At 43.6% G+C, this 26632-nt stretch overlaps 1 protein-coding gene across 1 annotated transcript; it reads right to left on the bottom strand.

Moving 5' to 3' along the window:
- Positions 1 to 910: 910 nt before the first annotated feature.
- On the bottom strand, positions 911 to 26577 carry kif27 (kinesin family member 27). The gene is made up of 18 exons (XM_031894957.1): positions 26496 to 26577; positions 22318 to 22684; positions 14466 to 14666; positions 12837 to 13777; positions 11139 to 11282; positions 10412 to 10621; positions 9586 to 9767; positions 9213 to 9319; positions 8375 to 8524; positions 7712 to 7917; positions 6781 to 6978; positions 6442 to 6555; positions 6158 to 6334; positions 5855 to 6070; positions 4198 to 4404; positions 3609 to 3807; positions 3368 to 3523; positions 911 to 1695 (listed from the first exon to the last, which is right to left on the bottom strand). The coding sequence occupies exons 2-18, from the start codon at positions 22649 to 22651 to the stop codon at positions 1256 to 1258; spliced, it is 4182 nt and encodes a 1393-aa protein (XP_031750817.1). The 5' UTR covers positions 22652 to 22684; positions 26496 to 26577; the 3' UTR covers positions 911 to 1255.
- Positions 26578 to 26632: the final 55 nt, after the last annotated feature.

The raw sequence follows: 26632 nt of genomic DNA, 5'->3' as shown, positions 1-26632 counted from the left end.
TCAGGGTTTGGCCGGATCCCAAAATGGCGGATTCAGTGCATCCCAAGAAATAAATACACGGAGCCGCCTCCGTGCCGACGTGGTGGGGACCAATGGACTGTAGGGATTTATAGGATGATACACAGGGAGCTTGGGATTAAAACACAATGAAGCATTTAGTGGGCAGAGTAGGTGCCTTATTGCTTCTTTTGTGGAGCCGATACTTCTATATACACAATAAATAAGCACAATAGGTAAGTAGGGCTAAACAATGGCGCAGCCTAGAGACGCTACAAGGGATGTGTCGGGCTTTATTACTGGATCATTAATGTTCTGTAGGTAAATGCAGCATTTCCAGCCGTTTGATTGGAAACTTGTTTAAAGGAACAGTAACACCAACAAATGAAATGGCTTTAAAGTAATTAAAACATAATGTACTGCTGTGAGTGCAGAACAGAAATACTATTATAGTTAATGTAAATACCCTGCTGTGTAGCCACGGGGGCAGCCATTTAAAAGGGGAAAAGGCACAGGGTACATAGCAGAATGGCTGCCCCCGTGGCTACACAACAGGGTATTTAAATAAACCAGGGATCCCCAACCAGTGGCTCAGGGGTAACATGTTGCTCCCCAACCCCTTGGGTGTTGCTCTCAGTGCCCCCAAACCAGGGAGTTATTTTTGAATTCCTGACTTCGGGTTGAATAAAAACAAGATTTAGTACCAAATAAAGCCCACTGTAAGCTGATAGGGTGCATAGAGGCCCCTAATAGCCAATCACAGCCCTTATTTGGCTCCTCCATGAACTGTTATGGTTCTTGTGTTGCTCCCCAAGTCTTTTTACATTTGACTGTGGCTCCCGGGTAAGAAAGGTTGGGGACCCCCTGATATAAACTATAGAAGTCTTTCTAAGGCAAACACACTTTTGTGCAGGGCAGCAGTACATTATACTGTAATTACTTTGATACCCTTTCCTCTTTTTGGTGTTACTGTTCCTTTAAGATCATCAGTTTTCTCCTCTAACACCAATGGGAAATGTATGGGGGTGGGCATAAGAGCATACGGTGATTTCAGGGCCAGTCTTTACCAAGGATATTAAATATCAAGGCAACGTTAGTCTGTTAGTTCTTTAAATGCGAAGTACAGAAGTCAGAGTCTTGGAAACAGTTAGTAGGTAGCACATGGCAAGTCCCCAGTGCGGTTTGCTAATCTGGGTTTATATAGGAATATATATATGTTTAACCATCTGTAAGTGCCAGTCTTATCAGTAATGAAATCTTACTGAGCTTTAAAGTCTTTTCCAGTCCTTGCTACTTCAATGGAGTCGGCGGGGGTGCTGGTGAGGCTGGAGCGGCGGGTCGATAGGTGGGACGCAGAGATCTGCCGCAGTTCCCTTCGGGATATTTTCACCGGAGTGACACAAAGACTTTTGCTCGGTTCCATCTTTGATATGGACTGGGTGGGAATATGTCCCGGCTCCTCGTCTTCTGAGCTGGCCCTTCTGGAGATATGGCTTCTAGAGGGAAGCCTGGGGAAGCTGGAGGTAGGGTCACCTTCGGGAATATCCCCTGCGGCTCTGTAAGGATTGCGCTGAAGGTCGGGATGTTGGGACTCTCTTGCTTTTCCGGCAGCTTTGTTGCTTTCCAGCTGGGGGGTCCACTTCAATTCTTTGGCTGCCGGGGAACCCGGTTCATCCAAGACTCCAGCAGTGTTATTGCCTGAAAGGAGGTGTAACAGGTTTTATGGAGATAACAGACCGCACCAGAAAAACAAAACCTAAATATCAGTTACATTCCAACTGATGGCTTTATAGCAAATCTGCCCTAAATCTTTGGCTCCAAAAATAAAACATTATTAATATGAATGTCATGGGTCATGTAATGACCAATATGCATAGGATTAGTTACACAAAGGATACTCACTGTATCCAAGATTAGCACAGACCAGCACAAGGTGTCTCCCACCCATGAAATCAAAACGATGCAAGAATTGTATTTTGTGCGTTCTCTGTTACAATTAAAACATAACTTTTAATTTACATATAAAATCATTAGTGAAAACGTGTACCGTGTCAACTAGTGCAATATTAATTAAAAACAATTGTTAGTATAAGCGCACCTGTTCTGAGTCCGCAGTTTATGCAGTATATACGCAATTGAGTTCAGAACATGGTTCAAAAAACTAAAGGCCGGTAGCTAGAAATCAGTTATATTCGTTCACATAGTCACTAACGAGATGGGAGGGGATGGATTACCCAATTAAAAATCAAGCTATAGTTTGTCCATTGAAAATTAAGTAGAGCTATATCTAGATGCACACACAAACACATAGGGGGGAATGAGGGACAGCGGAGCCTCATGGGCACATACAGGGGAATAAACGCGACAGTCAAATAGTAATTAAGTTTCAATCACACATATATGAGTAGAGACTTAGGGAGGGTATCAGCCAAGCATTCAAACTGTTATACTCACTTCAGACTATTATTTGGATCTGAGGCTAAGAAGGCTCTTTGAGCAGACCCAAACTCCTAACAACATCCACCACCCCAATGCTGAAAACGGCCTAAAGTCGCCGCTCAATCAAAATCATAACCATTCCCATCTAGAAATCATCGCTATCCCATCGCACGCTCCCATAAGGCTAGCAGCCACCCCCCCAAAGTCCTCCCCTCCCAGTTCTGCCGCCGGCTATCAAGAGCCCCTTCCAGTTCCAGATATGTGCATAAAATCATTTCTAGCTACCGGCCCTTAGTTTTTTGAACCATGTTCTGAACTCAATTGCGTATTTACTGCATAAACTGCGGACTCAGAACAGGTGCGCTTATACTAACAATTGTTTTTAATTAATATAGGATTATCCAGATTTGTGGCATGTGGAGCCCAAAATCGAAATAAAACATTGTTTTGATGTTTTTGAAAGACTCGCAGATTTAATAAATAAGATAAAAATATGTTTAATATCGGGTTCCAAGCACTAGGGCCACCAAAAAAAAAAAAGTTCTGTTGAAATTTATTCTCATAATTATGTACAAAACCTGCTGTTAAAACTCATAATTTTGACTTTTTAAAATCATAATTATGAGATTAAAAGTCATAATTCAACAGAATGTTTTTTTTTTTGGTGGCCCTACTGCTCTTTTTTTATACATACCTGTGGATCTCCTTATTATTTTCTTTTCGATTGGGGATCTAGTGCAACTGGAGGGCACAGTAAAGGTGCATAACAGTTGCCCCTAAGAACCTATGATCAAAGCCAACAAAAACCTCTGCCAGCTACAATTCCTAAGGTCTTGGCAGGTAAAAAGAAATAATATTCCTAAAATGTTCAGAAGAAGGGTTTCTGTATTTCCCCTCACACAGGCAGGCACAGCAATACAAAAATACATACTTTTCAAAACCGCCACTTTGGGTTCCCCAAGCAGCTCTTTTAGCCTCTTTTTCAGCTCCCGGCTGGTTTTCTTATAAAAGAACAGCTCCTTCTCCAGCTCGGCCACCTTTGCCTCGTAAGCCTTGATGCTTTCTGGAACTGCTTCATTGTCGTTATCTGAAATGATAATGATAGGAATTGGTCAGAACAATCTTACAAAGATCAGAAACGGCACATTCCTAGAGTTCTAGCAGAACCTTACCCTTAAAGTGCTGTAAGAGGAGCTGTAGCTTTTGCTCGTGCTCCTTCTGCTGTTGGGTCAGCCTTCGATCATTCTGAAGCATGAGATGTTCCAGGGAGGATTCCAGCTCTCGTAACATGTTCTCTTTCTCTGTCACTTTCATGGCCAGTTCCGCCGAATGCAGCTGCAGTTTCCGCTCTGCTTCACGAAGACTCACGACCTGGAAAGAGAAAGGGCCCAGAGTTGCTCTTCTCCTCATGTAGCCCAAGGCTACGTAAAACATTGTTGGCATCGCTCTCAGCAGCATTTCATTGGGTACTGATAGGGTAGAAGAAAGCATAAACTGCCCCCAAGCTAGAATGGTTTGTAATGGCAGACTTCCCACTACTAGGTACTGTTTGTAAAGGAAGGTAAACAACCTAAACCCACAGCGGCTGCTTATTACCCTCCTTACACAGACCCCACACTGTTTGACATTTAATCGCCACTACTCAATGCCAGAGGCATTCTAGTAGAGGTAATGCTACAGGGCTATAGGTTGGACATTCCTTCTCCATAGAAATTATAAAATATTCCAAAACATTTACACTCATTCATAAAAACAACAAACCTTGTTGAAGTATCGGACAAGGATGGATTGGGTTTCTGAAGGCGAGAGAGAGCTAAACTTTTCAATGATGTTGGCTTCACTTTGGGTGAGAATCTGAGAGGAGTCTTTCAGAACCTTCTGTCTGTTCTGAATGTATTCGTTCTTATATTCAATCGCAGCTTCCAAGGCTTCTATCCCCTCCTCCAGCTGGAACAGTGTGTGCTCTTCCTATGGCAACAGGTAGCAGAGAGCAATCACTGTCAGGTTAGGTATTTTATATGTATCCTATTCTCTCTCTTGGAGTCCAAGAGAATGTGACTACCCAGGCCTCTGCAAAGAACTGGGTGTAGGAGTACAATGACATTTTTCAAACTTGCCACAAAACTGCACGTGCAACAAGCCTGGTATCTAGAAACCAGTGGACCCTGGTGCAGGTCAAGAGCCCATCAGAAGCAGTGGAGACTTGGGAAAGGATTGTGGCTGTGGGATAGAAGGTATAGTAGGGAGAGATGGTGCCTATAGTAGCAGTGGGGGGATAATAGCCTCTGGGAAAGGATTGTGGCTGTGGGATAGAAGGTATAGTAGGGAGAGATGGTACCTATAGTAGCAGTGGGATAATAGCCTCTGAGAAGGGACTGGGGCTGTGGGATAGCAGGTATAGTAGGGAGAGATGGTGCCTATAGTAGCAGTGGGGGGATAATAGCCTCTGGGAAGGGACTGGGGCTGTGGGATAGCAGGTATAGTAGGGAGAGATGGTGCCTATAGTAGCAGTGGGGGGATAATAGCCTCTGGGAAGGGACTGGGGCTGTGGGATAGCAGGTATAGTAGGGAGAGATGGTGCCTATAGTAGCAGTGGGGGGATAATAGCCTCTGGGAAGGGACTGGGGCTGTGGGATAGCAGGTATAGTAGGGAGAGATGGTGCCTATAGTAGCAGTGGGGGGATAATAGCCTCTGGGAAGGGACTGGGGCTGTGGGATAGCAGGTATAGTAGGGAGAGATGGTGCCTATAGTAGCAGTGGGGGGATAATAGCCTCTGGGAAGGGACTGGGGCTGTGGGATAGCAGGTATAGTAGGGAGAGATGGTGCCTATAGTAGCAGTGGGGGGGATAATAGCCTCTGGGAAGGGACTGGGGCTGTGGGATAGCAGGTATAGTAGGGAGAGATGGTGCCTATAGTAGCAGTGGGGGGGATAATAGCCTCTGGGAAGGGACTGGGGCTGTGGGATAGCAGGTATAGTAGGGAGAGATTGTGCCTATAGTAGCAGTGGGGGGATAATAGCCTCTGGGAAGGGACTGGGGCTGTGGGATAGCAGGTATAGTAGGGAGAGATGGTGCCTATAGTAGCAGTGGGGGGATAATAGCCTCTGGGAAGGGACTGGGGCTGTGGGATAGCAGGTATAGTAGGGAGAGATGGTGCCTATAGTAGCAGTGGGGGGATAATAGCCTCTGGGAAGGGACTGGGGCTGTGGGATAGCAGGTATAGTAGGGAGAGATGGTGCCTATAGTAGCAGTGGGGGGATAATAGCCTCTGGTAAGGGACTGGGGCTCTGGGATAGCAGGTATAGTAGTGAAAGATGATGCCTATAGTAGCAGTGGGGGGATAATAGCCTCTGGGAAGGGACTCTGACCTTTATGACAGACATAAGATTAGAAATAAAATGAAATCCTATATACCAACCTCTGGGGAGAGAACGCTGCCATTTCTCAGCTTCTCGTCCAGGCTATCTCTTCTCTTTAGTAGACCGTCCCGTTCCTTCTGCAGCTCTTTGACCTCCTCAGATGCCTTCCTGTGCTCATCACTAGCGTCGTTCTGCAGGAATTGGCTTTTATCCATGAGCTCATTCTCCACAACATTCAAGCGATTGGACAGCTTTAGCACGTCACTGGTTATAGCCTAAAAATGTAGTGGTTATTATTAGAAAATGGTTTAGGAAAAGTTTATAGCAGTGCAGTAATGTGTAATGGCAATGTGCCGCCGTACCTGGCTCGATCGAAGCTTCTTCATCTCCAGGTGGCTTTTTTCTTGCAAGAGCGCCTCCATCTTTGTGACGCTTTCTTCCCTTTTCCTTAAATCCTCTTCCAGCTCGGCGAGTGCTTGCCTTTCTTTCAGTACCTTTTCAACCTCTTCATCAAGCCACTTGGTCTGTTCTTCCAGTTTCTAAATAACAAAAACAAAATGAAAGGTGCAGGGAAGCCAGTAAGTACGTGGGGTTACCAAAGTGCCACAGTGCAACCAGGAATCCAAGTAATCTCCTGTATACTCACAAGTTGGAGGTTATCAGAGACACTGGGAATGCTCTTTCGTCTTCTAATTGCAGCAATCTCTTCATTTTTCATCCTCAATATCTTGTTCTGCTGCTCGGTCTTGAGCTGCAGCTCCTGAATAAAGGAGCCAAATGTATTATTTGCAAATAACTCCAGGAGGAAACCTGCCTTCTGTGCAATGAAAACACCTAAAAGTATTTGGGTCAAGTTGCAGCTCAATCAGCCTACGGCAAGGAGAGCCGAATGGGCCAACTGCAAAGTGCTAATGCAGACATTAAAACCACAGTGAAACATTCTTGTAATAAAAGGGGAAGACTTAGAATTTAGATTTAGCCTTACTTTGATCCGTTCTTGCTCCTTTTGAATGGTGCCCTCTAATTTGCGCTTCATCTCAGTTTCGGCTTTGAGCTTTCGCTGCAGTTGGGCTTGCTGTTGGCGCATCTGCTCCACATTCACTTCCAGTTCTCTCACGCGCTTTTCGTTCCTGACGGAGAGGGAGGCGAGCTTCCTGGTGTCCTGTTGTTTGGTTTGCACTGCCTGTTTGGGTGAAGTAAAACTAGTGACGCATGGCAATTTTCAAGTTTCCCTCCTTTCTGAAACAGCAGCTTTTTTTAAAAAAAAGAATCCATTTCAGCAGCACAGTTAGCCTTTAACCTGTATATTGAGTGGATGCTAAAATATGTATTTGCTATGCTGAACCCTGTGTGTGTCTGGTCAGGCAGACCTGTATCTCAAACTACACCCACTGACTGTAGCCTAAAGCTGCTACCAGACCTAAACTGGGTTTTCCAGGAAGTAACATGAAAGTGATGTCACTATAACCCAGAAGTAACGTCACTCCAGAGGCAGCGTAACCAGGATTGTAACGGCCCACACCTGGGAGCCTAAATGGCTAGGAAATCAGGCTTTTTTCACCCAAAATCTAGTTTGTGTGTATTCTCTGGGTACGTCCATATGGGTATGGGGTTGATCTGGAATCAGAACATGAGGGTAAGGGCTGTATATACTTTTCTCTGCCCTTTCCAGATTTTCAGCCAAGTCCTACCATGCCCAGCTGAGCCCTTATTCCCACTGCTACAGAGCTATGAAACCCATTTACTTTGCTTTATCGACACTTTACCCTACCTACGAATGCTGTTCTGTAGGGTTTTTATGTTTTTTTTTTATTAAAAACTTTACATAAAAAGATCAACATAACTCAAACCGACATGCCGGCCAATTAATTCAACTTTTGGCCTAGGGCCATCCAGTACATATAGAGCAACCATACCTGCATTTTTAATTTTGCTTCTTCCATTTTCTTACGGAAATCTCTCTGCAGTTTCGTTTTGTGCGCCACGTCCCTTAATTCCTTGTTCTCCAACTCCTGCAGTTGCCTTTGTGCTTCAGACAGCTCTGACTTGGCCTGCTCTGCTTCTCCTTCCAGATGGGCTATCTTCAGGGAATACTGCCTGTTCACTGATTGGGCATCGTTACCTTAAAGCAACAGGTTAAGGAGAGATTACAAGGATCATTCTGCGGTGTTTTCAAAGTGTAATGTGCCAATAGCACAAAAAAGATGAAATGGCTTTAAATAAATATATTGTATTGTTACCTTGTGTTCATAGAAACCATGTCAGAAGCTGTTTTATACAGTAGTTTATATGCTTTAGCTGTGATGCAGCCATTGAGGCTGTTATGTAGTTTAATGGCTCACAGGGCACTTGGGGGTGATTTGAGCATTGTGTCTTTTTAGCAGCATGAAAAAAGAGAATAAATTCACCTAAAATTGCCTCTCTTTGACTTACATCGCAGCGACTTTTCAGGTTACAGTAGCCTGTATGTTGCACCTTGATGGACCAATTTACTTGGCAGGGTTGGGCACCTAGGAACGTGCCATTCCCACAGAAATCAGATCGTTGAAAGAACTGTCTAGTAAAAGGCACCCACTGACCTGTTTTAATCAGCTCTTTAATGAGTTCTTCCTTCATTTTGATGTTTATTGTTAATTCTCTCATCTTCTGCTTGGCATCAGCGAGGCGAACGTCTGAGGTTTTCAGTTTCTCCACATTCAGCACCTGACTTTCTCGCAGGGATTCCAGAGCTGTTCCCGAGGCAAAGAAAGTACAAGGGGTAAAGCAAGACAATTTAATCATGATTTGGGGCAAATACTTGTACTGATCATTACCCCCCATGCATGCACTGTTGGAGGGCGCTGGCTCACCTAGTTGTGGCCTATCACATATGGTACAACAGAGGGTGATTGCCTAAAGCACTTGAAATGACAAGTCTCCACATTTTTGGGGCTACAGCAGTATAACAATACAGGTGTCAGTTTGCCCAAAGTGCAGAGGAGCAAGGCAAGTAAGGCTGTCTTCCCTATGAGAGTACACAGCAAGCTGACTGCCTAAAGTTCTATGTACCCCAAAACAAAGCTTTACAGAAAACAAAGTGCAATTCCAAGGCTATTGGGACCTGGGGATGGCACCATTGCATTATTTAATAATGCTATCAGCTAGATGATAAGGCCACATAAACTATGGATCAATTTGGGACAAATCAAGAATTTGGGCCACATGAACAAATAAAAACTCTATATAGCAAGTGGCTGGAATTGAACTCAGGAATCCAGGCCAGGCAGGCAACCATGTCATACAATGGCTACTATACTGAAATTCTGATTGGGGAATTAGATTTTTCCTGGTCCCATAAACCGAACGGCCAAATGCTATGGTCAAAATCCACACATCTTTATTTTCTACATTAAAGTGCATCACTGATGACAATCGTACCTGGACAAGCATTAGAGTTTGCGTCATTCTCTCTGTCTGAGTTGGAGTTAAGTGTTTCCGCACCGGCAGAGCCTTGTCGTCGTGTCCATGTCCGATTGATAGACCGCCTAAAACATAATCGGCAAGAAACCTGTTCATATGGCTTATTAGCCTACAAAATGCCCATCAATGCGCCCATCAAGCTTAACCTGTTGCTAAAGTATTTCCAACCTAACTTCTAGGTGGTCCACAGAAATGTTAATAAAAACATGAAGATACCTTTCCCCTTCCCCTGACACCATCTTGCCTGACTATACACCCAACACCACAGATGAAGCCCTTCTTCTCAACTGATCCCATGTAGAACATTGTGACCAACAGGAAACCCCTTTACCTAAATGGTGATTTCTTTCTGTTTTCTTTCTCTGGCTCATCAGGTTCTTCTTCACTTTGGTCTGAGAACTTCTCATGCAGAACTTCATCCTGCTCCTCTATGAGCTCCAGGAGCATCTGGCTGCGAGTCCGGAATCCCGCTACCATTCTTTCTAGGGAATAGGAAGGGGGGCTTGTTCGTACCTTTAGGCAAGATGGAGAGAAGCTGTTATTTTGAGTAAAAGCAAAGTATGAGGCAAGGAGAGTGGCTCAGTGAGTAGCACTTCTGCTTTGCAGGGCTAAAGTGTTAAGTTTCTTTTTATGGTTCTTCATAGTCACCCAAGTGCACCCAAAAAATAAAGCCAGAAGGCCTGTAGGAGTAAGGTTCTTCAGGCCCTGTCCTTGAAGACCTGCAACTGAAAAAGTCTTCAGACCCCCCATTTACCATAAGGATGGGGGGTCCCTTTATCTCAAACCATGCAGCCATAAGGCCTATAATGGTAGGGCGATCTTTGAATTCAAAGCCTTCATAGGGATATGCACAAATGCCAGGGCTAGGGACAGGGGGTGAAGGAGCCTAATGGCCACATCTCCGTGTAGATCTTACAGACCATGACCCATTAGAGTCTATACTGCCCGTCAGCAGTGAAGCGAAACAGCTTCAGAGTTGCTGGTCTTTTGGCCAGAGGATCAAGTGCTCCTCTCTTCCACCAGAAGGGGCTGGCACACTACCCCAACTGATAAGAACAGATACTATACTTGACCTTAGCCAAATAGGCCAAGAGCAATTCCAATGGATCTGCCCAAACTGATAGTAAGTGCAAATATAAAATAATCCGGTCCCATACCTTCCTTGGCTCTGCCTGCCCTGCAGCCTGCAATGAACTGGACGAGAGTTTCTGGGTGTGGGTGCTGGGGGGCACAGTGTGTGGCCTTTGGGATATTTCCCTTGGAAGTTCCTCTTCATCTTCATTTTCCTGCGAAAACTGCCTGTAGATTTCCGGCTTCTTTGACTTCAATTCATCAATAAGGAGCTGCTGTTCCACCAGTTTTTCAGTCTTTAAAAATATAAGGAAGAAGTTCATCTCGTGAGTTCATCTCAGTGCTGCCTGGGCATTAAGAGAACTTTTAGTATGTTAGAGAATGTACTATTCCTGGCAACTTTTCAATTAGTCATCATTATTATTTATTATAGTTAATAGTTATTATAGTTAATAGTTTCATTATTTGCCTTCTTCGTCTATATCTTTCCAGCTTTCACATAGGGGTCACTGACCCCGGCAACCAAAAAACTATTGCTCTGTGAGGCTCCAGTTTTATTGTTATTGTTAATTTTATTCCTTATCTTTCTATTTAGTCCTTCTCCTATTCTCCTAGTCTCTCCTTCACATCACTTCCTGGTTGCTAAGGTAATTTGGAACCTAGCAACCATATAGCTGCTGAAACTCCAAACTGCAGAGCTGCTGAACAAAAATCTAAATAACTGAAAAACTACAAATAAAAAATGAAAACCAATTGCAAATTGTCGCATGAGGACTCTGAAGACTTCCATCCTGTGCTGAATGCTGTTCATACCTGCAAAGTCTTAGTATATTCTGCCTCTTGCAGGCACTTCTGATATTCTTCGGTTTCTTGCTGTAGCGACTGAATTTGCTCTTGTAACCCTTTCAGTTCCAGCTTCTTCCTAGCGAAAACCTCTTCATCTGTTGCTAGGGCATCCTGAAAGGGATTTCATGGGAAATATACATTTAATTATACTTACTAACAGCAAAATACCTCCTATTTATTGAAGATACCTTTTCATCCATCTTATGCCAGTCAGGATTTTAATTAACAACTGTTTTGTTTTTTCTCTGTTTCTGGCTCAGTTGGCATATTTCAGAGTTCAGAGATTTAGAAGAGATGCCGATACAGGTGATGATCACTGTTTTGGCATTTCCACCTACGGAGTCCTTGCGTATAGGAGTGATTTTGGCATCCCTATAAGTAAACTTTCCTTTTGGAGTCACCAAGTGCACTTATCACATTTTAAAGGGCAAGTAAACCACCATGTATCTGGATCGATTCCTTAGATCTTTCCCCTGTGTTCCCAGCTTTTCTCTGCCACTTTCTTGCTGTCACTGCTTCAAGAGCTTTATTGGCAATGGTGAAGCTGTCACAAAAGTGGAGGGATCTCTTATTCATATAATTGTTATCTTTATGGCAAGCTACACTTTTTGCTTCTAAGGGCCGCAGCAGACGGGGAGATTAGTTGCCCCCCAAAAATATCTCCCTTGTCACGGGCAACTAATCTCCCCGAAATCGCCGGTGGGATGGCATACACGACCCCACGATTTCCCGAAATCGCAGAAGTTTCGGGAAATCCTGGCGCCGCATATGCCATCCCACCGGAAATTTACATTCAAGCCAGTGGGATGGTATATCGGGGAGATTAGTCGCCCGTGACAAGGGAGATTTGTCGCAGATGACTAATCTCCCAGTCTGCCACGGTCCTAACAAGCTGCTGTAGGTAACTGGATACAAACACCCACACTAGAGTTGTAGTTTCTCTATAAGAAGTGCCAGGATTGGTTCTGCATTACATATGAGATTCATTTCTGCAGGCAACCTATTCGTCATTTAAACCATTTAGTCCATGACTTGATTTGGGGTGCTTGTTCCTATCTCATTATCTATATTTATATGATTGTTGGGAAATAGATAAGAGGTTGGTTTACCTTAATTTAATTCTGATTATTCAAAGACTCTTTTATCTATACATTCCACCACTATTTTGTTTCCATAAAGCCCTTCCTCTCTAAGCAACTCAGCTTATTCCTACATTTAAATGGTTAATTTCATTCCTTTACAAGTGAAGTAAACTCTGAACACCATCACTTATATGTAAGGCTGCCATAAAGCAGAATTTACTTTCAATATTAGTATTAGAGCTTATCTGCCCGTGTATGGGCACGAACGACAGGCCTCCCCAACCGACATCTAGTCTGAAATTGGGCAGATCTCGATTGGGCAGGTTTGATTTTTCTGTCAGATCGGGGACAACATCAGCTTGTGATGTGGTCCACGAACCTATACCCGCCATTCTGGGGCCAAATGACCGAATTAGCCCAATATCGCCCACCCGTAGGTGGGAATGATGGTAGAAGATCACCAAGCGAGCGGATGTTACCATGTATGGCCAGCTTTAGAATCTGAATCTGCCACCCAGTGCTTAAATGATACTCAGTGCATAGGGATCAGGTTTGTGGAACTTTCTAAAATATCTTTTAATACCTGACATTTCTTCAGTTCCCTCTTCAGCTGCAAGATGGTGACATGATGTGGCTCTTCTCTGCTACTGCCCTCGGCATCTGCTGCCACCGGACTCCTCAGGCCCTCTGCCAAGTGAAGCCAGTCCTGCACTCTGTTCTTCTCAGATTGGGGTAAGCCAGAAATATCCTTTAGATCAAGGAACAATGAGAATGCTTCCTCGGTGCAATGCCGTTGGTTGAAACATTCCAGCTGGAGTTGAGCGACTTTTTCTTCTAGTGAACGAATCTTGTCTTTTCCTTGGCTCCAGTCTTGGGACACCTGGCTGGTACGACTGACCCTACTGCTCTGCTGGTTTTGCAGAGCTTCTCTTAGAACCTTGATCTCCAGCTCCATTTCATCCATCCTATCCCAGTCAGGATTGTAATTTACAACTGGTTTGTTTTTAATGTTTCTGGCTCGGTTGGCGTATTTCAGAGAGTTTAGTGATTCATCTAAGTCAGAAGACGAAGGGCTGATACAAGTAATCATTACTGTTTTGGCATTTCCACCTAAGGAGTCCTTTAGTATACGAGTGATTTTGGCATCCCTATAAGGAATATGTGCACTTTTTCTTTTCGGGTCACCAAGTGCACTTATCACGTTTCCAAGGGCAAGTAAACCACTATTTATCTGGATCGATTCCTTAAACCTTTCCCCAGTGTTCCCAGTTTTGGTCACTCTTTCTGAGCCTGCCAGATCAACAAAGTGAAACTTGGAAGTGATTGTCTGGATGGAGTTTGTGCCAGCGTCGTCTCCGTGTTGAGAACTTTGTTGGCATATAGTGATGGTGAAGATGGCGTGGGAGCGGCTGGATCTCTCGTTCATTTGCGTGCTGCCTGTATGGCGCGCTGCGCTGCCTGCTGCTAATAAGCTCATGACTTCATCAGCATTTTCCACTTGACATTCTTTGGCACCAACGATGACTGGCAAGACAGAAATAAAAGCAGTTAGTAATTCTCATCAGCACCCTAGTGGTTCTTAAGCACACTGCTTGGGGTTTCCCACATCTTACAATCCATTCATAGGCTAAAGGTGGCCATACACATTACAATTACGATCTTTCCTGCAACCATTCCCGCTTGTACCCTCCACTAACATTCAGAGCTTAATTGTCAGATATGGAGGTAGAAACAATAAGAATTCTACCCCTGTCTGATGACTCAGCCCTAAACGCTATTCAAAATTGTCTGTCCCGCCCCATCATCGAGGCGACCGATATCTAAAGATGGCCACACACGTGGCGATTTTCAATCTTTCCAACCCTCCACTGACATTCAGGGCTGAATCGTCAGATATGGAGGTAGAAACAATAGGATTTCTACCTCCTTCTGCCGATTCAGCCCTGAACATAGATTTTGCTCGGGTGCCTTCAATGGCGCCCGATCAAAATTTTCTAACCCGCCCGATGGCGATCGTCAATCCACCATACACACCGAATATCGTATGAAACCTCGTTTTGTATGACAATATCAGTGTGTGTATGGCCGCCTTAAGCCAGGCATGATGCAGACCACACATATTGCCCAAATTTTAAAGTGGCAGAGCATCCTTATGTGGGACCCATGAAAATCCTTACTGGCAGATAACCATAGATAGGCCAAAGACAGATACCGGTGTTCCCTTTCTCATCCTCCCTAATGTGTAGATCCTTCATGTTGGTTTCCAGCTCCAGCAGATCCAGCAGCTCCTCCTTGTACACTTCAATGTACGACACTCTAACGCTGAATTCAACATTATGGCGTTCTGCGATGCACTGGAACAGTTCCTGGATGGCACGGGGAATGATGCCCTTTTCCTCATCTGCAACGGAAGCTGGCAGAAAAACAACATGAAAATATTCAGCACAGTATTTCTTCTAAAGACACGGAGCTGGTAGTGCTCCAACCCAGTAGCTGGGCAGCCTTGGCTGTGTATAAAAGTGCAGACGACATTGCCCATATACTGTATAGGATCAATCAGGGTCAGTGAGGCATATTGTGTAGGAATTGTAAAACACACAGGGTGTGGGTGCTATTGTGTATTACTATAGGATCGGTGAAATCAAGGCGATAAAAGGGGTTGTTCATCTTTGAGTTAACTTTTAGTATGAAGTAGCGAGTAATATTTTGAGATCATTTGCAAATGGTCTTCATTTTTTATTATTTGTAGTGTTTTTAGTTATTTTACTTTTTGTTCAGCAGCTCTCCAGTTTGGAGTGTCAGCAGCTATCCTAGTTGCCAGGATCCGAATTACCTTAGCAACCAGGGAGGGGTTTAAATAAGAGACTGGCATATGAATGGGAGAGGGACTGAATAGGAAAACGTAAGAATAACAATAAATCTAAAGGCTGCCTTCTAGGGGTCAGTGACCCCCATTTGAAAGCTGCAAGAAGAAGTCAAATACTTCAAAAACTATAAAAAATATATAATAAAGACCAACTGAAAAGTTGCTTAGAATAAGCCATTCTGTAACACAGGGAAAGTTAACTTAAAGGTGCACCTCCCTTCTGTTAGATCATAACTATTGAGGACGATTGCGTGTTCCCTGCCTGCCCACACTTAGCCCTGGCCGCCCGCACCACCCATTCCATTCGCACTCCCACTGCCCACACTGCCCGTACCTTCACAATTCCTTCCCAGACGCCTATTCCCCACTACTAAATGATTGCGCTTGGCTAATGCGCCCACAGTGCAGCATTTTCCTATGTTCCAATGATATGTATTAATCCAATGTTCCATTAAAGGAAAACTATACCCCCAGAATAAACACTTACCCAACAGACAGTTTATATTATACTAAGTGACCTATTAAAGAATCTCGCCAAACTGGTGTCAGAGAAAAAAGAAACCATCTTGTTTTTTTCTCCATCTTGTTCATATCATTTAATATTAGAGGGGTTGTGAAATACATTGTATAAGAATGTTTCTTTTTGCTGTTGTAAAAACATTTTTGATGAGTCCGCAATCTTGTGAAAAGCATATTGGGTGTGTTAGTCAACTTAGGCCTCTTTGTCTGTTCTTAGAGATAACAAAGCTAACTACTGATAAGAGTGTTTCAGGACTATAAGACAAACATGCTTTGGGTCATTCAATGTAGTATCAGCTCATAGACAATTCTCATTTAAGAATGTCTGGATACTGCCTTCGTACGTACGAATAAAATGTAGCTACAATCAAACTGGCCTATCCAACAGTTTTTCCTTGACAGCTTTGGTGCCGAAACCCGGGAGTGGAGAAATTGGAGGACAGCCATACAGGAGGAGATGATTGGATACCGAGACCTTAGGCGCCAATAAAGGTGAGACCAAGATTTGTCTCTGATAAGCTCTCGCTATCACTTTCATTCCCTCGCTTGGCTGTATCTACAGGAGTAACCCGCTCTACGAACCTTGGATAGGCCAGCCGTAAGTTGTTTGTTTGTCTCTTTGTTAGTCTGTTAGTCTGTGTGTAACCCTTGTGAGTTAGTGTGTTAGTCTGTGTGTAACCCTTGTGAGTTAGTGTGTTAGTCTGTGTGTAACCCTTGTGAGTTAGTGTAACAGATGTGCATAACCCGTTACATGTTGTGTTCATGTTCAGGTAACTGTGAATGTACTAATGTGTCAGTGAAAGTATTTTTTGTTTAATGATAAGAACTCTCTCTCTGCCCTTTATGGGATAATTGTTCTTTAATTAATCTCACTGTGTAACTATATTAATAAGGATTTATTGTAGAATTATACTAGTAAGGATTGCCTACCATCAGATATAGAGTGTAGTCATTGGTTATGGTTATACAAATGAAATTAGTTCTAACACTTCTTATGGGATTTGTTTGTATCTATCTGTTTTGGAAATTTTGGCGGGAACAAATGAAGGGTTAACCTGTATGTGAATTTTAGCCACCGAAACCCACTTTTGTGAAAATCTGTATATTGGGAATATATAGATTTTTGTTTTGTGTAAAAGGGGGGAGCGTGATCGTCTCCAGCCCAGTTCCATATGGGGAACATTTTACCCAAAACCGAGGGGTGGCCAGACCCCGACTTGTGATTTTTTTCTGTTCCGGGAACAGAGAGAATAGGAGCTCCTGAGTCATCACTGTCACCGGGAGGCAGTGATGAAAGATGGCCAGTGGGTAAGTGGCTAAATAGACAAATGGGCTAAATTAACAAGACAGACCGGTATGGCTATCCCATGTGATGGTGTACACTCAAATGGGATACCCTATACAAATTCAGTCAAAGTTTATTGGAACAGATGGATGCTGAAATTCTATTAGAATTGGGACACACAGTAGGGATCAATGTAACTAAGATTAGGAAGACACGGAGTGAGGGAGAAGTAGAGGGTTATGACCAAATGAGAGAAATAAAGGGAGTAGTTCTGACAGTAGTAGTAGCTTTAAAAACCAGATTGAGGGCTAAGTGGGATAAACTTTAACACTCAGTTGGTGAAGGGAAATATAGACACCCATGGAAAGTGTATGTATATGTATGGGTATATATATATATTGCTAAACTGGTATGTTTGTCAGTGATTTTGTGGATAACAGTTTTTATTGCTATCAAAGTAAGTATTGATTCACAAAATTAAAGGTGTCAATGTCACTTTAAGTAATTGTTAGAAAAGGCTGTAAGCATATTCAAAGGGAAAGATAACATTACTGCAGGGAATGATAAGGCAGATAAAGCTGCTGACAAACAGGCTGCTTGTATGGTTCTAACAGGGACACCAACTGACAGCCACATACACCAACTGACAGCCACATACACCAACTGACAGCCACATACACCAACTGACAGCCACATACACCAGTCACTTTAGTAATTTTTAAAACGCTGCAAAAGTAAGGCTGGAGCACAAGTCCATATTAAATGGACCAGTAAATGTTATAAGATATAAGATGATATTTGGAAACATGATTATGGTTGTTTGTGTGCCCCTCCCATTTATCTAATTTGTTAGTAAAACACTTTGCACCTCCCATCTCATGTTTCCAAAAGGGGGGAAGTATATTTATGTGAACAAATTATGGTTTGCTTTTGGATTTGTGAAAAAATCATATTTATAAGACCTGGTTAAACCATTCTATCAGTTTCAAAGGTTACAGATAGATTGTATTCACCTATTTAAATGTTTTTATGTATTTGTATGCATAGATATGTTTAGGGTGATTTGAGGCATGGCCAGTAACAAAAGCCACAGAACTAATAACAGGTAAAGCTAACTTGGGTAGAAACTTTAACCCTTGCATTGTCATCTATGAGACACCCCTAAGGGTCCCCAACAGTTATTTCCTTTGTGTTGCTTTTTGGTAGACCACCAAATATTGGGTTGTTTATTCAAATATTGGTAGGAACAACATGTTTCTCTTACTGACTATGTTAAGCAATTGTATAAGCAGCTCACTAACTTGTATGGAAAAGTGTTTTATTCTTTATCAGATTCAGAGACTGTATTTGGAACTCACTCTCTCCAATCAGGAGATTGGGCGGTGATAAAGAGATTTGTGAGCCAAACTGAATACACATCTGACACTGTAAGAAGGTATTTCCCATACGAAGTCCTGCGAGAGCAAGAGCAGAGCGTTATCTCCAGTGACTGAGAGCCTGAGGAGAGTGCTATCTCCAGTGACTGAGAGCCTGAGCAGAGTGTTATCTCCAATGACAGAGTCTGAACCTGTCTCTACACTCAACCCCCCCAACGAGATCACATCAACAGAAAGACAACTAAGGAGACTGATTCAGTTCTTCCGGAATCAAGAGGATAAAAAATCATCTTTAAAGTAAGTCAGACGAGAGTGGTAATAATAATCCCACTAGTCTGTTAACCAACGGTCCCAGTTTGAGGTTTTGACACTAAGCGTGGGCCTACTCTGGGTGAAGAGGAACCATCAGGAAGAAAAGGACTTTTATAAAATAATGACTCTGTGTTTGTTATTCTGGGTAAAGGTCCTTATCATTGCTTTACACCAGTAAAGGGGGGTTGCCAAATTCTATATGGCTCTTACACCAGCAGGCTGCAAAGCAGTTACATACTACTGACTGCTGGAGATGTTCCCACGTTCCATCAACCACAAGGGGATACCTTTAGTAGGGATACCTATCTCTATCAATGATATTAATCTTACAGATTATAGCTATGAAGTTGCAATAGACACAAAGCATAAGTATTAAAATGCAATTAGTGATTGGGGTACATATTTGGAAATAACAGGGTTACTAGATACACCCACCATATGTGTAGGATTCATGTTTGCTAATCATACAATCACTTAATGTACTTACCTAAGATTCATGTGGGAAACACAGATTGTGAAAATGCTATTCTGAATTTCTACATGTATTATATGGGAAAAAAATGTGATAAAATGCAGGGTAATTGTAATGATTATGTTGGCTTGGGAAAAATGTATACTTCTTATGTCCCCAGGTGTTCCTGCCCTGACCGAGGAGAAGATGAAGATAAGAGTTTAAGTTTAAGGTGACAGATAATATGAGATGGTTTTAGACTTGGCTGGGGTATCACGGTACAATCATTTCTAGGGTACTTAGATAAGAACTATATTATATTTGGAAACTAAGCTTACTCATGGCTCCCTATGGGAGCGTAGGGAAATTGTACCATAGAAAGAGTTGTACCTACTATCAGACAATATGTGAACATCTCATACATAGACAATCAAGGTATCCATTCCAGGGTAATAAATAAAAAAAGGAATTATTTTCCACCTCAGATAAAGGATGGATGTGGTTCCCTGCCTGGATAGGAATAGAATTAGTTAATAGATTAAATAAGTATGCTAGTATGAGGGATGGTATAATAAATGAAACTATAAGTTCCATCAAAATAATAAATGAGAAATAAGTCAGGAAGATGGCATTATAGAATAGAATGGTCCTAGATTACCTACTAATAGATGAGGGTGGGGTTTACACAATCGCAGGTAAGGAGAGTTGTACCTGGATTGGGGACTCACATGACCCAATTGAGCCCTACAGAACCCTTTCTCATTTATGGGAATCATAAGGATTTGGTTATCAAATGTTTAAAAGTTTTTATAGTACTGAATGTGTGGGATTGCAATGGGCCTTGTGTTATATATTATAGCAAGGTTGATTCTGTGTTGTTGCAAATACAGTATTTTATCCAGAGGTTACATGGAGGGGCAGCTGAAGGGAGGGCGCTCACCCATTTAGCTCCTGGATCAAATATACAACAGCCTCTTCTGATCAGCAACCTTCTGTGTTTGGCCGACCTTATCCATAGCAGGATCCCATTCCTGTATGAATAGGGTAATGAAGAACTTGCTGATAGGCAACTCAGTACTGCCACTTAACCTTTTATAGGTGAGCGGAATAGAGTTCTGGGTAAGAAGAATATATATGTTCAAGATTTTGAACAACAGGGAGGAATGTCAGAGAAAAAAGAAACCATCTTGTTTTTTTCTCCATCTTGTTCATATCATTTAATATTAGAGGGGTTGTGAAATACATTGTATAAGAATGTTTCTTTTTGCTGTTGTAAAAACATTTTTGATGAGTCCGCAATCTTGTGAAAAGCATATTGGGTGTGTTAGTCAACTTAGGCCTCTTTGTCTGTTCTTAGAGATAACAAAGCTAACTACTGATAAGAGTGTTTCAGGACTATAAGACAAACATGCTTTGGGTCATTCAATGTAGTATCAGCTCATAGACAATTCTCATTTAAGAATGTCTGGATACTGCCTTCGTACGTACGAATAAAATGTAGCTACAATCAAACTGGCCTATCCAACAGTTTTTCCTTGACACTGGAATATATATATCAGTAAATATTGCCCTTTTACATCCTTTCCCTTGAGCCGCCATTTAGTGATGGGCTGTGTGCTCCCTCAGAGATCAGCTGACAGGAAGTGATGCAGCTCTAACTGTAACAGGAAGTAGTGTGGGAGCAAAAGGCAGAACTCTGCCCATTCATTGGCTGATGGGGCCTAGCATGTATGTGTGCCTTGGCTTGTTTGTGTGCACTGTGACTCCTATGATCTCAGGGGACGGCCCTTAATTCTTAAAATGGCAATTTATTATTTAGGATTACCCAATAGCACATACTACTAAAAAATTATATTTTTATGAAAATGGTTTATTTAGATGAAGCAGGGTTTTACATTTAAGCTTGTATATGCAATATATTTTTATACAGACCTACACTGTGACTACACTATGATTTTACATTTTGGGCTTTCACCTTGAGCTTAGATGTGCCATGGGGTTACTGGCATTTAGACGGTTAAAGGGGTCCTAAACCCTGCTGCACTGCTAAACCAAACTGGACTGTTGCTAGACTACAAATCCCAGAATAATGTAATATATAATGAAGGCTGAGGCATGCTGGGAGCTGTAGTCCAGCAACATCAGGGTTGTATTCTTAAAGCAATATTGCACAATAAAACTTTCCCCAAAAATTTCCATGAAATCTCCAGGGCTAGCGGCTGCATTAAAGCAGAAGGAAAGGTACAAACTCAGTAGCTTTATCAGAGAGGTCTGTGTAATTACAGCCATAAGCACTCACAGAAACGCTGCACTGACTTCTCTGTCAAAAGATGTGTTGTGTCTGTAACTCATGTGCCAGAGACACCCAGCTCTCTGCTGTCTCCCATCTCCTGCTGCTCCGCCCTCCCTGAAAAATGCTAAGAACTCTCTCCCCCCCTTAGGAATGTGGATCTGAGCCAATCAGCAGGAAGCTGACTCAGTCTAACTAACTGAGCATGTTCACTTGGTCTCGGTGCAGGAATGAGGCATTATGGGAACTTTCTTTTCACAGCTCAGCATTTTATCTTCCTGTTTGGCTTCTGATCATCTGAACAGGTGAAATATGGGGAGACTTAAGGGCACAACTGAAGGTATGCCTGCAGCTTGGGATTAACTCTTTATTAGCCTATCCTTCTCCTTTAAAATGCAAGAAATCCCCCAATGAGAATCCCAGCTGATGTGAGTAAATCCGGCTCCCTGTTCTCTGTTCCTGCAATTGGAGTTGGGAGCAATAAGCACAGTTTCCCAGCACTGAACAAGTCTGTCCCTTTATCCCCATGTCTGATTCCTGTGCCATATAATGACGGGAAAATGCCATCATTATCTCTATATGTAAGGTACCGGCAAGGGGCCTGACACAGGGAATCAGCATTCTCATTGGTCACTTCTCTTGCATTTATAATGAAGTTTTTGATCAGTAGAATTTTCACTGGGGAATTTCCTTGAATCTATAATTATGTTTTTTTGGCAACTTCTGCAGCAAAACTGGGGGGCGCCGTGGGACAGCATTATGGTAGGGTTTACATCCCCTTTAAATGTGTGGGCACCTTGGTCAGTATTATGGCATTGGTGTGCAGCTGTTTCCCATTACTGCCTTATTCTGCAGCCTTTTGTTATAGGTATCGCTTACATGATTTCCTGTACAGTTCTGCATATGTTGTCCCTTTATAAATAATATATAGATATAGATGAACATAAATGGTACCCACGACCTACCGACATTTCCTCCTCCAATAGTGTAAGTCTTGCCGGAGCCGGTCTGCCCGTAGGCAAACACAGTGGCGTTGTACCCTTCCATTAATGACCCCAGAAGTGGTTTGATGCTCGACCTGTAGACGTCGTCCTGGGAGGAGCTCTTGCCAAACACAAAGTCAAAGGTGAAAACCCGATCCTTCCCGACGATGACCTGCTGGGTGTTTGGGACGAGCCGGACACACACTTGGTGATTGTGAAGGATCTCCCTGGACAGCAGAGGTCGGACCCTCAAAGCCACTTTGACTGGAGTCTCCTCCATTGTGATTTTGTCTGGAGTTTCTTGTCGTGTTTTCATTTACTGTATTGGCTGCGACTGTACAGCGCTGTCCTAAAGGAACCCAAAACAGCATTCTGTCACAGTGGCACAGATCCTATCTGATCCCCCCCCCCATTGTAAGCAGCAGTCCTGCCCTGCTTTATGGCTGAGATTCTAGCTATCTGTATAACAGAGCATTCTGTCACAGTGGCACAGATCCTATCTGATCCCCCCATTGTAAGCAGCAGTCCTGCCCTGCTTTATGGCTGAGATTCTAGCTATCTGTATAACAGAGCATTCTGTCACAGTGGCACAGATCCTATCTGATCCCCCCCATTGTAAGCAGCAGTCCTGCCCTGCTTTATGGCTGAGATTCTAGCTATCTGTATAACAGAGCATTCTGTCACAGTGGCACAGATCCTATCTGATCCCCCCCATTGTAAGCCACAGTCCTGCCCTGCTTTATGGCTGAGATTCTAGCTATCTGTATAACAGAGCATTCTGTCACAGTGGCACAGATCCTATCTGATCCCCCCCATTGTAAGCAGCAGTCCTGCCCTGCTTTATGGCTGAGATTCTAGCTATCTGTATAACAGAGCATTCTGTCACAGTGGCACAGATCCTATCTGATCCCCCCATTGTAAGCAGCAGTCCTGCCCTGCTTTATGGCTGAGATTCTAGCTATCTGTATAACAGAGCATTCTGTCACAGTGGCACAGATCCTATCTGATCCCCCCCATTGTAAGCAGCAGTCCTGCCCTGCTTTATGGCTGAGATTCTAGCTATCTGTATAACAGAGCATTCTGTCACAGTGGCACAGATCCTATCTGACCCCCCCCCCCCCCCCCCATTGTAAGCAGCTGTCCTGCCCTGCTTTATGGCTGAGATTCTAGCTATCTGTATAACAGAGCATTCTGTCACAGTGGCACAGATCCTATCTGATCCCCCCCCCATTGTAAGCAGCAGTCCTGCCCTGCTTTATGGCTGAGATTCTAGCTATCTGTATAACAGAGCATTCAGTCACAGTGGCACAGATCCTATCTGATCCCCCCCCATTGTAAGCAGCAGTCCTGCCCTGCTTTATGGCTGAGATTCTAGCTATCTGTATAACAGAGCATTCTGTCACAGTGGCACAGATCCTATCTGATCCCCCATTGTAAGCAGCAGTCCTGCCCTGCTTTATGGCTGAGATTCTAGCTATCTGTATAACAGAGCATTCTGTCACAGTGGCACAGATCCTATCTGATCCCCCCATTGTAAGCAGCAGTCCTGCCCTGCTTTATGGCTGAGATTCTAGCTATCTGTATTACAGAGCATTCTGTCACAGTGGTACAGATCCTATCTGATCCCCCCATTGTAAGCAGCAGTCCTGCCCTGCTTTATGGCTGAGATTCTAGCTATCTGTATAACAGAGCATTCTGTCACAGTGGCACAGATCCTATCTGATCCCCCCATTGTAAGCAGCAGTCCTGCCCTGCTTTATGGCTGAGATTCTAGCTATCTGTATAACAGAGCATTCTGTCACAGTGGCACAGATCCTATCTGATCCCCTATTGTAAGCAGCAGTCCTGCCCTGCTTTATGGCTGAGATTCTAGCTATCTGTATAACAGAGCATTCTGTCACAGTGGCACAGATCCTATCTGATCCCCCCCCCATTGTAAGCAGCAGTCCTGCCCTGCTTTATGGCTGAGATTCTAGCTATCTGTATAACAGAGCATTCTGTCACAGTGGCACAGATCCTATCTGATCCCCCCATTGTAAGCAGCAGTCCTGCCCTGCTTTATGGCTGAGATTCTAGCTATCTGTATAACAGAGCATTCTGCCTGCAGGAGGGATGGTGGGACAGCAGAAGAGAGAAGGGACCGGAGGAAGGAAAGTAAATATGTGTAACTGGGAAATGGGGGACTCGAGCGAACAGAACGAATTTTGAAGGGAGACAAAGAAGCATCGGAGCCCCCCCCCCCACACTGAGGCAAGTATGTGAGGTAAGTAGGTTAGTAGGGAGGCAGGTAAGTAGGCAGGTTAATAGGGAGGCAGGTTAGTAGGGAGGTAGGTTAATAGAGAGGTAGGTTAATAGGGAGGTAGGTTAATAGGGAGGCAGGTTAATAGGGAGGCAGGTTAATAGGGAGGCAGGTTAATAGGGAGGCAGGTTAATAGGGAGGCAGGTAAGTAGGCAGGTTAGTAGGGAGGTAGGTAAGTAGGTAGGTTAATAGGGAGGTAGGTTAATAGGGAGGTAGGTAAGTAGGTAGGTTAATAGGGAGGCAGGTTAATAGGGAGGTAGGTTAATAGGGAGGTAGGTTAATAGGGAGGTAGGTTAATAGGGAGGTAGGTAAGTAGGCAGGTTAATAGGGAGGTAGGTTAATAGGGAGGTAGGTTAATAGGGAGGTAGGTTAATAGGGAGGCAGGTTAATAGGGAGGTAGGTTAATAGGGAGGTAGGTTAATAGGGAGGTAGGTAAGTAGGCAGGTTAATAGGGAGGTAGGTTACTAGGGAGGTAGGTAAGTAGGTAGGTTAATAGGGAGGCAGGTTAATAGGGAGGTAGGTAAGTAGGTAGGTTAATAGGGAGGTAAGTAAGTAGGTAGGTTAGTAGGGAGGTAGGTAAGTAGGCAGGTTAATAGGGAGGTAGGTAAGTAGGCAGGTTAATAGGGAGGTAGGTAAGTAGGTAGGTTAGTAGGGAGGTAGGTAAGTAGGTAGGTTAATAGGGAGGTAGGTAAGTAGGTAGGTTAGTAGGGAGGTAGGTAAGTAGGTAGGTAGGTAAGTAGGTAGGTTAATAGGGAGGTAGGTAAGTAGGTAGGTTAGTAGGGAGGTAGGTAAGTAGGTAGGTTAGTAGGGAGGTAGGTAAGTAGGTAGGTTAGTAGGGAGGTAGGTAAGTAGGTAGGTTAGTAGGGAGGTAGGTAAGTAGGTAGGTTAATAGGGAGGTAGGTAAGTAGGCAGGTTAGTAGGGAGGTAGGTAAGTAGGTAGGTTAATAGGGAGGCAGGTTAATAGGGAGGTAGGTTAATAGGGAGGTAGGTAAGTAGGCAGGTTAATAGGGAGGTAGGTTAATAGGGAGGTAGGTTAATAGGGAGGTAGGTTAATAGGGAGGCAGGTTAATAGGGAGGTAGGTTAATAGGGAGGTAGGTAAGTAGGCAGGTTAATAGGGAGGTAGGTTAATAGGGAGGTAGGTAAGTAGGTAGGTTAATAGGGAGGCAGGTTAATAGGGAGGTAGGTAAGTAGGTAGGTTAATAGGGAGGTAGGTAAGTAGGTAGGTTAGTAGGGAGGTAGGTAAGTAGGCAGGTTAATAGGGAGGTAGGTAAGTAGGCAGGTTAATAGGGAGGTAGGTAAGTAGGTAGGTTAGTAGGGAGGTAGGTAAGTAGGTAGGTTAATAGGGAGGTAGGTAAGTAGGTAGGTTAGTAGGGAGGTAGGTTAGTAGGGAGGTAGGTAAGTAGGTAGGTTAGTAGGGAGGTAGGTAAGTAGGTAGGTTAGTAGGGAGGTAGGTAAGTAGGTAGGTTAGTAGGGAGGTAGGTAAGTAGGTAGGTTAGTAGGGAGGTAGGTAAGTAGGTAGGTTAGTAGGGAGGTAGGTAAGTAGGTAGGTTAGTAGGGAGGTAGGTAAGTAGGTAGGTTAGTAGGGAGGTAGGTAAGTAGGTAGGTTAGTAGGGAGGTAGGTAAGTAGGTAGGTTAGTAGGGAGGTAGGTAAGTAGGTAGGTTAGTAGGGAGGTAGGTAAGTAGGTAGGTTAGTAGGGAGGTAGGTAAGTAGGTAGGTTAGTAGGGAGGTAGGTAAGTAGGTAGGTTAATAGGGAGGTAGGTAAGTAGGCAGGTTAGTAGGGAGGTAGGTAAGTAGGTAGGTTAGTAGGGAGGTAGGTTAATAGGGAGGTAGGTAGCCAGTCCGTTACCACAAAAACTCACACATTCCCGGGTCCCGTCGCCGAACAGCGCATGGAGCTGTTTGGAAGCATCGCATTTCCATGGTAACGGCTACTTCCTGTTACTGCGACAGTCACTGACGTCACACATCTTTCAAACGTTCCAGATGGCGTCCAATG

This window comes from Xenopus tropicalis, chromosome 1, assembly GCF_000004195.4.
Source record: "Xenopus tropicalis strain Nigerian chromosome 1, UCB_Xtro_10.0, whole genome shotgun sequence".
Taxonomy (NCBI): Eukaryota; Metazoa; Chordata; class Amphibia; order Anura; family Pipidae; genus Xenopus; species Xenopus tropicalis.
Note: the sequence above shows the minus strand (reverse complement) of the source record. Positions and strands in the feature narration are given on the sequence as shown.

Excerpts from the sequence above, each read along its gene's own strand:
- kif27 (XM_031894957.1), bottom strand. The coding sequence starts at position 22,651 with ATGAAAACACGACAAGAAACTCCAGACAAAATCACAATGGAGGAGACT. Across the intron at positions 6,979-7,711 it reads AAGCAAAATTAAAAATGCAG|GCAGTGCAAACCAAACAACA; the intron begins GTATGGTTGCTC and ends TCACCCAAACAG. Across the intron at positions 1,696-3,367 it reads CAAAGTGGCGGTTTTGAAAA|GCAATAACACTGCTGGAGTC; the intron begins GTATGTATTTTT and ends ACCTCCTTTCAG.